General features: G+C 41.1%; 1 protein-coding gene across 5 annotated transcripts in view; it reads right to left on the bottom strand.

Annotated features, from left to right (window-relative positions):
• Nucleotides 1-15,749, bottom strand: part of LOC137261066 (lactadherin-like) — a 257,593-nt gene that overhangs the window by 31,278 nt on the left and 210,566 nt on the right. For all 5 annotated transcript variants that reach the window (XM_067798729.1, XM_067798732.1, XM_067798728.1 and 2 more), the window contains 3 exons: nt 8,371-8,576; nt 3,719-3,841; nt 88-226 (listed from right to left, as the gene is read on the bottom strand). In XM_067798729.1, coding sequence (XP_067654830.1) covers nt 88-226; nt 3,719-3,841; nt 8,371-8,576 — 468 coding nt within the window. The remainder of the gene's footprint in view (nt 1-87; nt 227-3,718; nt 3,842-8,370; nt 8,577-15,749) is intronic.

Here is a 15,749-nt window from a genome sequence, read left to right as displayed (position 1 = left end):
GTGTCCGGTTTAGGCAGATTCCACTGTAGTTGAATCGGCGGTCGGACACCTAATTGTTTATTATTACGGGTTTGGGAATATACTTACATTGACATCCCATAATCTCCACTCTCATGCTAGGGTGCCTGTGCCAATGAACTGTATGGAATTTAACGAAGCGAGCGATGATTGGCTTATCCAGGTAGGAATGCTTCACAGAAAAGGAGTCCGTGTTTCCCTCAAAGATCTGGAAACAAAAATAAACAAACAGTAAATATTCCTGGTTGAAATAACCACAACGATATTCTGCGAGTGACCGATCGTAAACATAAGACTGCGTTTTGGCATGGTCCACATGCACAAAGCGATCTTAACTCCAAGTAGATTGCAGATGTGTCATAGACTTAAGACGTTTAAAGTGGCGCCAAGATTTCTTTGTGCGACTGGGCCCAGTTTGGTAATGGCAGGAAGACAAGATGGAGATCAAACAATAAGATGGTTGAGAATTTGGGGCATTACTGGATCGTGCCAGTAACAAGGGAGGCAACTCCGCAAACCGGAAGACACCAGAAACTAGCTTCATTGTACCCATGTCGAAATTCTGACCTTGACCGTCGGGGAGCTAACGTATTACCGACTAGGCTACTCATCGAATCAGTTTGCCTGGAATAAATTTCTATTGCAGTGAGTCAATATCTCCACATGTGTGTCATTCTATCTATTACATAACATTCACATAATGTGAGTGCTTGTGTGTGCAGGGGGTGCGTTCCTGATTCTAGTTCCGGTCTTAAACGCTGCTGAATTTAGAAAAGGAAACGGGGGTGTAAAGAACTTTGATCTTTCTACATAACACAGCTCAATTCCTGTTATGCAATACTATAATTATGACTTCTGTGATATTTTCGAGTGTTGATAAGATCTGTCAAGTGTACTAAGTGCATAAGCGTGCCGTGCTTCCTGCCTTGAATACACCTCCATTGAAGCTTTGCCCGTTAATAACAATTGTTGTGAATGAAAAAAAACCCCAGGAAACTAATCAAAACGGAATATTACTGACGCCGGTGGGAAACAAAAAGACTCTACATCCGGACAAAAAATATATTTAAATTGAATTTAATCTTTTTTAGTTTAATGATTTTTTTTATTAAAACCTTATACTTCGTGAATTGTACTCCAAGCACGACTGACTGTACAAGAAGAGTATTATACCATGACTGTCGTTACTGTCTGAGATCACATCATGGTTTGTTGTTAAACGCCACGTTCAGGTGTATTCCAGGTGTATGGAGGCGGCCTGTAAATAATCGAGTCATGAACCATGATCACTGGACTGTCTGGTCCAGACTCAGTTATTTAGAGATCGAACCCAGGAGCCTTGGGGTAGCCTTGTGGTTACACGTTCGCTAGTCATGCTGAAGACCCGGGTTCGATTCCCCACATGGGTACAATGTATAAAGCCCATTTCTGGTGTCCACCGACATGATGCTACTGAAATATTGCTTACAGCGGCATAAAACTACAGTCACTCACACACATGTTTGTCCGTGCCCTGAAACTTTAAACTCCAATCTCTTACGACACGCAGGACGTACGCCGTAAATATGGTGGAATAACTAGGAATCTCCACCTTAAAAATATAGGTCATTTCAAGAAATGTAAAATAGAATGAAAAACAGGCAGTCCTGTTTTCCATTGAATGCACTATGAAACATATCGCCATAAGAATATAGGGCTTCATTACGGATGCAGCTATTCGGGGTATGTCTCAAAGAATAACACCCGACTGGCCTGTACACAGAGACGATCAAGCCCTGAATTGCATACACCGCTACCCGTTGTAAGGGTACCATTCTTTGGGTCTCACAAACCTTGCAAATTGGCTTACAGTCATATTTCAAAGGTGCTTTACCAGAACTCCTAATGATTGGCAAGTCTTGGAGGGCTTTATATCCAGAGCTTTTATGATTACAGAGCGTTGACCTATGAAACTACACGATCTATATGAAAACAAGTAATCTACAACCCTTTATAAAAACTCACCAGTGCTTAAGCACAAATCATATTCATCAAAATATTTCAATACTTTTTAATAACGTTATTGTTGCGATTGGCACATTAGGCATTTAAGGGTTACTCTCATGTTGATCTGTATGGCTTTCGGTGGTGCGTTACTTTCAGTGAATTGAAGTTTACGACAGTATTCGCCATGGTATCTTGAAGGCGTTTTATTTCTTGTAATAAAGGTACTTACTGCTATTTTGCAAAAACGCCTCCTACTTTGAAGAACACAAATTAACACAAGCGAGACTATTTCGGAATTGTGTCTCTGAAGTATTTCTTATAATATCGACCTACAAAAGCGGAAAACTATGTCATGTGTTCTTATAGCTTTCAAAGGGAGGGGTGTAAAGTGATGATAGCTTTTTTATGGAAGACTAGTTGTAGGTATGATAGTATTTTGTACATAGAGGGAGGATACGGTGTTGCTAGGTATTCAGGTTGTCGTCAAAGACGTTATGGTTGGGTTCAAGAGTAGGGGACAAATGCTCCTGTTGAATAACATTGTACAGCGTTAAGCTCTGACCATTATTTCTATGTTGTGTATATTCGTTGGTAGTTGCGCCTGGCGGCCATCTTGAATGTTCAATGCCTCTCTTTCTGTATTATATTTTTATCGTATGAGAAACATATCTGCCAATTTTCATGCTTGTAACATGAAAATGCATAGTTATACTATTATCCGATGGACTATCATTGACAACCGTGGGATTAATATCATTATAGTCTGTTCACATATATTTACATACCGCAGTTTGGGTAAACATATTAAAACAAATGGTTTATTTGTCATACGTGATTTGGAATGATTCATTTGGACTCACTGATCTGGGTTAATGATCATTGTTTTTACGCCGTATTCAGCAATATTATAGCAATATGGCGATGATCTGTAAATAATCGAACCTGGACCAGTAAATCCAGTGATCAACTGCATGAAGATCGACCTACACAACTGTGACAACCAAGTCGGCGAACCTGACCACCCAATCCTGTTAGTCTCCTCTTACGAAAAGCATGGATTGCTGAAGACCAGTGCTCCGTTGTTCAAAACAGCCTTATCTCTTAAGGTCAGCCTTATCTAACTAAGGTTAACCTTAAGTTAAGGTTGATAACTAAGGTTGGTCAGACCCAACCTTAGCGTCTCTAAGGTCGGGAAGGGAATAATGGGGCTGCTTTCATTTTATACAACGAGACTGAGAGAAGTTTGAGGAAGCAGAGAGTGTACAGAGACAGAACGAGTCAACTGGACACGCTGAATTCACGTGGTAACTAGGGACACTGTCGCTACTCCTACTCTGAAGAGTTCAGCCTTAGTTAAGGTTACGGCTAAGGTTGGAGTCAGCGTTAAGGTTGCCCTAACGGGCGTATCTTTTTCTTAAGGTGATCATAACTCTAACCTTAGCGTATAAAGTTGATCTTAGCTAAGGTTGTTCTGAACAACGGAACACAGTTCAACTGCGATACTTTTCCGTCCTGTTCTGATATACACTGCTAAAATGAAATAAAGAACACCAAAATCTTCTTAAAGGTCAGTCGGGTAGTGAATTGGGTGTTTTTCATCCAAACGTTACATGGAAGGCCCAAATTCAATTTTCAAAACGCTTACAACATACAACAACGAGTAGGGTTTATATATATATATATATATATATATATAATGATATAAATGTCTTACCCTTTGGTTTCCATAGTTATCTGTCACGTAGTTCCAATGGAAGGCGTCCATGCTGAATGACACCATGAATGACGTTACCCATTCCAGACCATCGCCACGTCCTTGGGTCATCACTCCCGTTACCTACCAACGGAAAGTTTGCATTAAGGATTGAACTTTAAAATCAATAACAACAAAGTTTAAACGTATATTTTAAAGAGGTTTATCAAAGAATGTTCAATGAACAATCTCACAGTTATTTCGGAAAAGAGTATTTTGAGAAAACCCCAAGGATCTTTTCCTTAGCTGATGCAAAACAAATTGTGCTGAGTGTTCGTTAACTGTCGACATGTGTTAACATAAAAAACATTAAACGTCTTGAAGGGATTAAAACAAAGTGTCAAAAAGTGTTTAAAATTCCAGACACCTTTCCCGAGTTGCAGCGCACGCTTACATTTAAATTTAACCTACATTAACGCGAGACATTGTACACGGGAAGTGAACATGTAACACAACTTAAACTCTTGCTTTGAAAAATGATCCCTCTATAATGTCGTACAAAATGCCAGAGAACGTGTCTCCGCCCATTTAATATATGGCCTGTCTCTGCTGAGCACAACACAAGAAGACGTAACAACATGCACCGTACAAGCACCGTGTGTGTGCATTTACCGCTCGCTGCACTGCTGGGCACTTAAGCTTTTATTTATTTATTTATTTATTTATTCATTTATTTAACTATCTATCTATCTGTCTGTCCATTTATTTATTTATTTATTTAACCTTTTCGTAATATTATCCGTTCAATATTTATTTATTGAACTTTTTCTTAATATTATCCGTTCAATATTTATTTATTTATTTATTTATTTATTTTTTTTTGGGGGGGGGGGGGGGGGGAGGGGCAGCGATATTTCAAATTGATGATTGCGTTCTATAAATATCCAAGTCTCGACCGGACAGTCCAGTGATTGATATCATGAGCAATACTCTACCCAACTAGGAATCAATCAGTCTGATTCCTCGACTCTGAAGGTCGCCTCTCATCGAAATTATGTTGTGCCTTGTGACATTAGGGAAAACAATGTGAACACCCGACAAAACAGACAAATACAAATTTGAACGATTTCAGTCCTATTTCTGCAAGGGCAATTAAAAGGTTCCCCTTGAAATTGGCAATTTAGCAAACTCGTAAAACAGACGAATTAAAAACGCCTAAACTATTTAGATTAAGACTTTAATCTTAATGGCATTCACTAAATGGCAGTACATCAGCGAACACGAACGAGAAATTAATTTCCCCATTGTGTTTGCATTGTGTTGCAATTGGAGCTGAATCTCGTGTAATAGGTATCTGCACCGTCATCATGAAGCAGCTGAAACATGGCACCAAGGGTGGATTAGAAAACTATGACCACTGGTTCTCCTTCCACACATTGCACGTCTGAAAGATTAATTCCCTTCCCTTTTTGAGAAATCGTTCTGGTTTTAATTATGGGTTTCAATTACGCCGACAACTCTACAATATGCAACCATTTAAGAAGTTGTCAGGGAAGTATGACTCCTAACTCGTATACTATTTCCGTATTCGCGAACGACTACTTATCATCAATCTTGTTCCCTATTGTTCGGGTGTTAGGTAAATATTCCGAATCTGGACATTTGACCCTTCATGGTATGGCGACGACAGATCTTTGATTTATAGTTTTATTTTTATCTTAATGTCATCAACAAAAAGAATGCTGGTTATGTCACGATAACCCAATCATTTCATTGTGAACATTATACCTATTAAAAAGGAATGTGGATTGAGAGGAACAATGGCATATCTCTTAGTACGTAATGCGTCAAATGTGTATCCTGAAACTCAAAATATGCCTTATAGAAGACAGACTGTCGTTTTCACGGAAACACTCGATATGTTATGAATGTCACTCGATCACTCCCGAAGTGAATTCAGTGATATCCATGTCACTGTTTCGCTGACTAATGGCAAAGGTGCAATCCCTATAATATTCGCGTTTGTCTACAGCGAACACAATCTACATGTAACCAGTTTGGTTTTTAAGCGACGACCAAGCTGCCTCCGAGTCATGTGACAATGCATCAGTTTGGAGGGACGTCAGGACCACCTTCCGCGTATTGCTCCATATTCTTACTTTTAATCCTCATAATCTGATGCTGAGATCAACACGATTATACCGCTGTCTTGCCATGGCAATCAGTCGAAAACTCCGGTCCGTTAAGTAGTACCCGAAATGCGATTTCCCTAACTAGAGCACTTGGTTCGTGTCTTTCCGTAGACGATAGGAAGGGTCATTTGGGTCTTTCCGGCATGACACGAATTAGCCAGGAATGCGCTCACTCTATACGTCCATTATCACGTTGTAGTATTCGTGTTTTAGCTAGCTATCTCTATGACATCCGCTCCTTACGCGGAAATAATACTTTTTATCGTTTCTCGAACCTCGTGATATCTTTTTACATTTCACATATAAAACTTCAGAGGTTAAACTCCGACACAAGGCGTGCATCACTCAGTGTATTGTGCAACACTGAAATGACAGTGTTATGTGATTGTATAACCTCCACAATGCACAGTTTACGTAAGATTTGAAAATATAAAGGGGTGTTTAGTATCCAATAACTAGACAACATTTATCAAGCGCCATATGACATTGTCCTAAGCAGTTATAACCCACTGTCTCTAATAAACAAGCCACTTAAAAGCTGCCTCCAAAAATAAGAAATTGCCTGGATAAATATTTATGCATATAACACGATGTGTGAAAAGAGCATTCCGTCGTCTGGAAGCCGGGTTGTTCGTCAGCGTTCTTTGATGTTAAAGCTGTAATTCATTTGACCTAAACGTTTTAAAAATTAAAAAGAAAAATCTTCAAACATTAATTCCGAAGCTTAGGTGTAGTTTTGCATTTCGGGAACTTTTTACTCAGATATATTTCTACATACAAGCCATTTGACTGATATTACGCTTTCGAGTGTTTACAAACTTATACAACCCTATTCAGTACCGCATTCTATATTTACCTGACCTTCGTGTTACTGGGCGTAAGGTGATACTCGAGACTTAGGAAACTGGGGCCGACAGATTAATGTGGAACTCAGGGGCTTTGAAAATATTCAACGAGGCAGGTAAAATTAAACAAGCATGTGTTAATCCGCACAGCAGCACTATGTTGTACAACGAACGCGCGGATGGATATGTAAAATTTTGGCAGCGATATGGGACAAAAACGGGTGATCTGGTGACCACTTCAAAGAGACCGCATTGCAGGCGGTTATCCAAGTATATAGCTCTTAAACTTGTCTGGGAAGCATCGAGTGCACTTTGTGTTGCATTTTTTAATGTAAACTTCCCTATGAAGCCAAATGGAAGCTAAGATCGTCTTCTTTTTTTCAAAAACAAATGTTTTAGCGAGGTTTAAAACAAAAGTCAGAAATATATATTAATAAAGCGTTTTTTTTCTAAGCAAACGCTGTATTGTTCTTACTAAGAAAACATAAAACGTCATGGAAAAGCTTGGTTAATTGTTTTTAACTGTGATCACGATTGATAATGATGTGAGCCAAAAGCCATGCGCTCAAGGTGTTATAATAACAGCTGTTTGTTTTTCTATCGCCTCAAACAAGGCTTAAAGTCCGTCTATGATATTACCTCAGGCTGTGGTAAGCATTTTGTATTTAAACTGCTGGAATTGAGTCATTTGTGAGGAGGGTGGTGGAGTAGCCTAGCGGTCAAAGCATTCGCTCGCCAAGCCAAAGACCTGGGTTCGATTCCCCACATGGGTACAATGTGTGAAGCTCATTTCTGGTGCCCCCGCAGTGGTATTGCTGAATTATTGTTAAAGCGGCGTAAAACTAAACTCATTCACTCGTCATATGTGAGGGGGCGGTATTAACCTGGTGTCAAACCACTCAGATGTGCCACGACCGATGTAAACGAACCCTTTGCGCAGCGCCATTGAAGGTCTTGCTTGTGCGACATATCATTAAATGTACCCAACGCTGGAGTACACAAACGCATTGACAAATACGGTTTGTCAGGAATGTGAGGTTGAGGTGAAAAGAAAACAATCATTTTACAACCCCACATTAACGAGTACGACAACAACATCGTACATTTTTTTACCACTTGCCTCGTTTATCAACGTAGGAAGGTTATGCCTGTGTAGTATCTATCATATGCTTGAGTAGATCGTTTAGCGTATGTACACAAAATCAGTAGATAGCATGTCTTGAGTTAAAATGCTCTCCTACCGTCACTCGACCCTGATTGAGGAAAAGACCAAACCCCTTAAACTAATAGAGCACCCATTACAAATTTCATTTAACCCTTTATCTGGCAAACATGTACTGCTTAAAAAGACTTTATGTCAGTTGTAGCGAGTCTGAAATATCATGACTGGGGATACCAGAAGTTCACGCATTCACCACCCGAACCAACTGTAATGTTTAAAAAAAATATGAATGCCCTAAAACCGCGATATTCTATATAATTCATAATGATGATGATGATGATGATGATGATGATCTCTGATTACACCAGGATTCCTGTTTTAGAACTCACCCTAACTGAACATCACGAGACAATTGATTTTACCATTGTTATTGGTGTTTATAGATTAAACACCGATTCCTAATTTTGAACTCACCCTAGCCGCCACTCCCATGTCGACTTGCAGCCATTCCGACGATGATTTGTATTTGGCGCACCACCCGAGTTTGTTGGGAAGGTACACCCGTGCGTATTTCTCGTTACATCCCCGGTCCCACTCCTGCGGGTAAACGGAGGACGCGGAGATCTGCCAGTCTTTGATGGTTCCCGTGATCATACCAAGTGGGCCATTGGTCGTGCACACTGGAACAAAAACAGTTATAGTCATCACGTAGAAAATTTCAGTTTTGTATCATAATGAACTGCAAGGTCGGTGATTCACAATTCCACTTCCGGTTTCCAAGCCTTACGCACATATCAGTGTTTCCGGATTTTAATTCACAAGGGCGGGTAACTCTAAACACGTTGACTAGGCATTTTTGATATATTTTTGTAAGTATACATGAATACTGACCTGCCCCTTGATGGCGATAGCACCCACAATCAAGATATCTCAATAAACTATCTGTTGTACCAAATCGCCATTTTGTTATTTGTTAATTAGCTGTTGGACAATACAAGATCCGACATCAATCCACACTCACTCACTCACTCACTCACTCAGCCACCCACCCACCCACTAACTCACTCACTCACTCACTCACTTACTCACTCACAAGGCGAATAATGCAAGCCAATAATATCACATTGCTCGTGATTGCTCTCGTAATCCCGTTTCAAGCAATAGAGAAAAACCACATTGAACTGTTCCAAACTAAATAGGGACACTTTTACATCAACTGATGGTTTATAATACACTACCGGACAAAAATGAATACACCAGTGTTCGTTTGGCGGCCAAAATATAATACATGAGAAATTGGTATTTCATAGAGATACAGGTATCGTAGCTGTGATTTGCTCCTTGAAGCTGATTCTTCAGCCTGGAAAAGTTTCTTTTGCACGTCAGTATATTTCGATTCGGGTCTTGACCACCATTTGACAGACATATGATTCCCGGACATCACAATTCTTAATTCATGCATTGTTGATCCTCTTGAGTCGTCTCAGTTATCAAAGGATCTCACCAAGCATTGGGTTTCCGAAATTTAGAGAAAAAAATAATATTAATAGCACTGTCTGTATTCTCAAATGAAATACAGTCAGACTTGCTTAATCCACGTCACAACACTCTCGCTATCTGATTTCAGTGGTATTGCTTTACACCGTAGTAGTAATGGCGACAGTCAGAGCAAGGGGCTACAATAGTATCAAGTTGCACGAATAATGAAACTGTCGATTCATGGACATTGAATATCTGAATATATACACGAATGACCTAACGACTACTATTATTTAAATGAATACTTAGCGTTAAAGATTCACTTTGTCCTTAAATGGAGATCCTTGGTAAAATTTGTTCTTACGGATGCCTTGGGGGAAAGTCTACGTGTCGATTAAGGTATAACAATTAAACTGCTATTCATCTTTACGTTGAGTAATTTTTGTACTTTGTTGTTCTCGTAGACTAACGTAATACAAAATCGCGTGATGTCTCGAACCTTCTCGTGAATTCCTCGTGTGCATTTGTCCGACAACCGGCGGTCAATATGATATGTTGATAGCGCGATATACGTCACGATCTGCCAGGTTTTAATCAACGTATTGTTTAAACGCGTAGGGCGAGAAGATTATCTGTTCTCTGATTCCGTAATCGCGATCCCCACTGCAGGAGGGATTAAAAACTCCAGAATTCTGTCCCGTTTGTGACGGTGGTGATGTGAACGTCATCGCTGGTGTACATGTCGATGCGAGATTGATGTCGACGAGAAAATCAGATAGAGTCAAATAGCTGGTTTAAATGTCGACCTCATGGGTTGAAGTGATTGAAAATTATTTCAGTCGAGAAATGCTCACCTCCCTGTGGCGGCGTTGACAAGGGAGACGTGGTTGTGAGATCACGTTGCGACGTTGCACATGGCGGGCAGCCGGTGGATGCATGAGATAAACATGAACACTTGGACCAGGAACGTCATGCCAACAGTGACGACGTTGTGCGTGATTGGATGTTACGTACAATAGTACAACAATGTAACCAAACTATCAGATCCAAAGTAATAGAAAGAAATATTCAGCTCATGTACAGACAATCGCATTAAAATCGTATGAGTAATGTTTTGTATCGCCTCTAAGAGAGAGTGAGTGAGTTTGGTTTTATACTGCTCTTAGCAATATTTTCAAACAATGTCACATAAAAAAGGGGGACATAAAATGGGCTTCCGACACTGGAACCATGTAGGGCATCGAACCCGGGTCTTTGGCGTGGCGATCGAACGCCTTAACCACTCATCTACCCCTTTGTCCCCGACGCCTTTAGGAATACTGATAGCACAATACTGTCTCTCTACAGACATCACACTTTACACACTTTACCAGTCCTCGGTTCCAAAATGAAAGATCATATGGAATTCTTTCTCACTCACTCAATCACTCACTCACTCACCCCAGATACCGTGTGATAAAACTGAGAGATATGGCGGAAGATGGTTAGATAGGTATTACCGTCCTCGCCAACCCCTCCCAGAGAAAAGACACCCCACCTCAATCCCAATCCCCGGGGTGTTCAGAACGTGAGGTAAACATGAGAAAGAAGCGTTTATAGAAAACACCACTGTCAGAGATGCTATTAAATGTCCCTACCGATATGAAGACAATGTTCAAGGACAACGGAATAGTCAGTCAGTATGAGTCCGTTATCGCCGCATCGAAGTATCCTGGGGTCTCAAATAAGAAAAGCCCAACGTGAGGCAGGTTTTAAACCTTTACACTTTGGTGAAACTCACAACGAAGTTATGGTGCTGTCAAACAAAGAATCGGGAAAGTCTGGATCAAAGGATCCTTGCATGCTTAGGAAACGCAACTCTGCCAGGTGAATATGAGGCAGTTTAGACGACAAGCAGCCATCTTCCAGCGTGAAAAAGTAGGACTACGGCTGCTGTAGTCGAGTATAGTAGCCTGGTCTTCTCGAGGTAAACAGTGGGTGTTAGGCGAGGAACCTGACGTACATTTCTTACTTTGAAGGCTGCAACTAGTCACGGAAATCACACAAAACTTAATGAAATTTGTACACCTGGATTTCGGAGGTGCGATCGAAGGAACAGTTAATTGTGCATGTAATGCCCGCACCTCCGAGTTCTACCCAGTCAACCTTCGCAAGCTTCACAAAGCGGGTCTATTCAACAACAGTAACCAATACATAAACGAGCGCCTTGTTTTCTCTTGAAACACGAGACAGATCCCAGCCAGCCATCGTGATTCAGCAAGTAATAAATGTCATTCGACTCCTCTTAAATTTTACGGGTACAAATTCTGCGAATTCTTTACAACACTTAAATTTACTGTCATTGGGGACTCTAATTCTATCAAAGGGCGGCGAGATGAAGGTGTATGCGCAACAATTAGAGGTCATTAGTCAAAGACACCTTCCACAGGAATCGTGAGACCGGTTATGACCAGAAGTGTGTACTTTGTAACCAGACATTGAAATACAAGTGGCTCATCTCGATACGGGTATCGAATTGTCTTATATCTGATACCGTGCGTTATCGCTAAATACTTCCCTTGAATATTTTTTCACTATATTGCTAATCCTCCTGGATATTATAAGACGCTGAAATCGAGATGTACACACGAACCGATCGGAACTCACGATGGACACTTGATTATGCGTCACAGAAATACAGTCCCTCAGTTTACCCCGTATTACACTGCTCTGAAGAGTGAATAAGGTTTTCCGCCGCTTTTAGCAATTTTCCAGCAACATCACGCCGGGGACACCAGAACTAGGCTTCGCACATTGTATCCATGTGGGGAATGGAACTTGTTTTCGGCGTGACGAGCGAACGCTTTAGCCACTAGGCCACTATTATGAGAAATATCTTGACGCAGGGACATTCTAGTACCACAAGGGTTCATCACAAACAACACACACACACACTCACACACGCACGCACACGTACACACACAGGCATTATTAATACCATTGTTCCCAAGATCGATATCGGAGTCGGCATTTTCAGCTATCACTTCCCTATCATCAAGGGGAAGAATTGGTACATTTCCCCCTCGCTGGACTGCAACTAAACACCCTTTCAGTGTTAGTTGCTGACAGTCTCACCCTTCCCTGTAGTTGACACAGTCTATAAAGCATTCTTTCCATGGTGATCCTCATCCTCTCATAAAATAGTTTCTTAACTGGACGCTATTTGCAGTTTTGGCTGAGTATGAATTACTACTCACGGTTATAATATCAAGTACGCTCGAAAGGATCAGTCACAAACACACACAAAGGCTCGTCAAGTGCATGCTAAATACCATTAATAATAGGCAAATGTGCGATAACTTGAATATCTACTGGTTATCTTTCTCTGATCATGATTGCTGGATTAGCCTGTTGCTGGAATATTGCTGAAAGTGGCGTTAAACCGTGCGCACTCACTGACCAAAATGCCACGCCTTCCTTACAGCTCAGTAATGAACTATCGACACATTTCGGACGAAATTGACCCGGGAATCGAACTCAGGTCCAATGGGTTATACCACCTCCTGCCCGAAGAGCTGGTACCGACAGTGAGCGAGAGAGCGAGGGAGTGAGTGAGTGAGTGAGTTTGGTTTTACGCGTCTTTTAACAATACTCCAGCAATATCACGGAGGGAGACACCAGAAATGGGCTTCACACTTGAGGGGAATCGAACCCAGGTCTTCGGCGAGAGGAGCTAACGCTTTAACCACTAAGCTACCCCTCAGCCCCTGGTACTCAAGGAGCAAATCACGAAACACAGCGCCGCGAACTCAAGGAGATACTTCACAAGCCACAAGTGACTTTATACACTTTCGTAAACATGACACCTTGGGTCATCCCTACCATCCTCAACCGACATCCCATCGTCACACAAACATCGTGCACGGTGTCACTGCTGACGGGCCTACCCAACCGGAAAATACCTAGCTCAGAACTCGAAACTACGAAATACCGACCGTCCCTTAATGGACGCGGGCACCTAGGTCCAACATCTTCGTCTTTGTTATCGAACGCTGCACCCTAAATATAACGTCTCATTTTCTGTACTGTTTGACATTCCAACATAAAGCATGCACCGCCATAAAATAGACAGTGTATTGAAACTATGCGACCATCTCTGTGGTTAAAAGATAAATAATATGTTGGTTAAGACGTTGAATTTGACAAGGATGGATCCTTCGACTCGGACCACTAACTTTTATTCAGCTGTTATTGTTGCGCCTGCTTTCAGTATATAGCAGTATATCATTATATGTAACCGCGCCTTCTCGAGTGCTGACAGAATGCATGCAAACGGTATACATGGTGCACAATTGTTGTCGGTGAAAATTTTCAATCACATATTTTCACGTAATTTGGGGCTTCAGACGTGATTATCACCACAGTGGAAGTTTGCATGTGTTCTCAGTTTTGCACAAACGAGGCAGGTGTTCTTACAAAAAATATATTATACAGATTTATCTTGCTATGTACTTGTGGTGACACACTCCGAGTATAAACAAGCTTAACTAGACGGGTTATTAAAGTAACAGTTTAACACTATGTTAAAACTGGTATTAGATGTGATACTATGAAAACAGAAGATCACTCTGCACAATATAACAGCACATACATGACCGGTTTCTTGGCTATTCAAACGCCACGTGCACCAACATAGCCTAAATATGGATCAACATTAGATCCTATTTAAAATATTTACAGATGGACAAAAAACAGTCTGCGTCACAAAAAGGGTAACGCGCTGTTGTGGAGTTCTGCTTCTTCTGTATTACTACAGGTTTAGGTAAATCGGAGAGGCATGAATCCACAATGACTGTGTAGAATTGTGTCTAGTGCCATTTAAAGCGTATTAGGTATGGTCTTGGATGGTGTCAACAGGTTATGGTTTAACAAAATATAAAAGCGAATGTTGGGAACGGCATTCGAAATAACCGCTAGCCCGGAGGCCCGGCGCAAGTTATTATTGTATCGGACCGGCAGTTTCAAACACCTGCAGGCCCTTGTGGCCTTCAGTAAATTATCTGACAATTTATTTCGGCAACAGGAATTTGATGTCATTCCATATAATGACAGAATGTAAAACTGTAAAATTGTGTACAGGGCAGTTTAAATTTATTTAATTTGTTTTTATTGGTTTGACTTTAACATACTGGGCCTGCCGATTTCATGCAGGGTCTGTAGATTTTACAGCCAGCAGGCCTTGATGGTCAACTGGCAAATTAAAGTATTGGAACGTGAACCCACAAACTTTGGTCTGGGGATTCGTGAGTGGGCATAACTGGAAATAACAAACTTTGGTCTGGGGATTCGTGAGGGGGGATACCTGGAGATAACAAACTTTGGTCTGGGGATTCGTGAGGGGGGATACCTGGAGATAACAAACTTTGGTCTGGGGATTCGTGAGGGGGGATACCTGGAGATAACAAACAACTTCAAATTAACGTTATTCTTATACATACTCGTGTTTTTGTTCCCTATGGGGTAGTGACATATAGCCGTCCTTTATAAAAGTGACAACACCACATCGAATATGCTAAGCACTACAGAAAGTATGGAACACACTACAGCAAGTTCATTAGATACCCACGATTAATACACCCGTGTCTATTGCTACACGTATGGTCAACAGTATGTTGTTCGTGCTGGAGGTGATTTGTATCGCCGTGACGCTGTCGTGGCTTACCGTGTGAACAAGGGCGTAAGACAGGGCGATCTATTCCTCCCCTTATTATTCCTGTCACGAGCAGATTCATAAAGCACAGACCTCTGTCCACCCAAACATTAGACAACAGATGACCCCGACGGAGTTCCATACCCATCATTCCACAGATTATGCTTCTTAATCATATTATCGATATGTCTTATATGTGAGTAAAGCCACTGAATCAGATTACATTCTTTGGATCGAGGCGATCCCAATAAACCACGCCGTGCCAATAAATACGGGTTATATTTTGTTGTCAATGTCATACGTTGGGGTGATTTCAGCCAAAGAATATATATGACCACCAAACGTCAGAATATAAGAGATATTACCACTGACGTCCACCCAACTCGTGACAGGAGATGGCCCATGTAATGCACCATAGTAAATGTTAAATAGGCATCTGCTTTGTACCTGTGTTGACGCTGCTCGTTGATTCCATGTGGTGGGTCATATTTCGCCACACAAATAGGAGAAACACATCCAGCCTTCCACGTGTCATGTGTTTACCCCACCGGCATTCCATAATCGGTATTCACGACATAATGGGTCTTATCTACGGTTGTCAGTTCATGTAAAAATTCTGCATGAGTGCTTCCAGCTTAAGCGGCCATTACAAGAAGCCAGACAGTCGATCAAGCAGTGAAATGTA

Source organism: Haliotis asinina, chromosome 14 (assembly GCF_037392515.1).
Source record: "Haliotis asinina isolate JCU_RB_2024 chromosome 14, JCU_Hal_asi_v2, whole genome shotgun sequence".
Taxonomy (NCBI): Eukaryota; Metazoa; Mollusca; class Gastropoda; order Lepetellida; family Haliotidae; genus Haliotis; species Haliotis asinina.
This window is presented reverse-complemented; position numbering and strand designations above follow the sequence as displayed.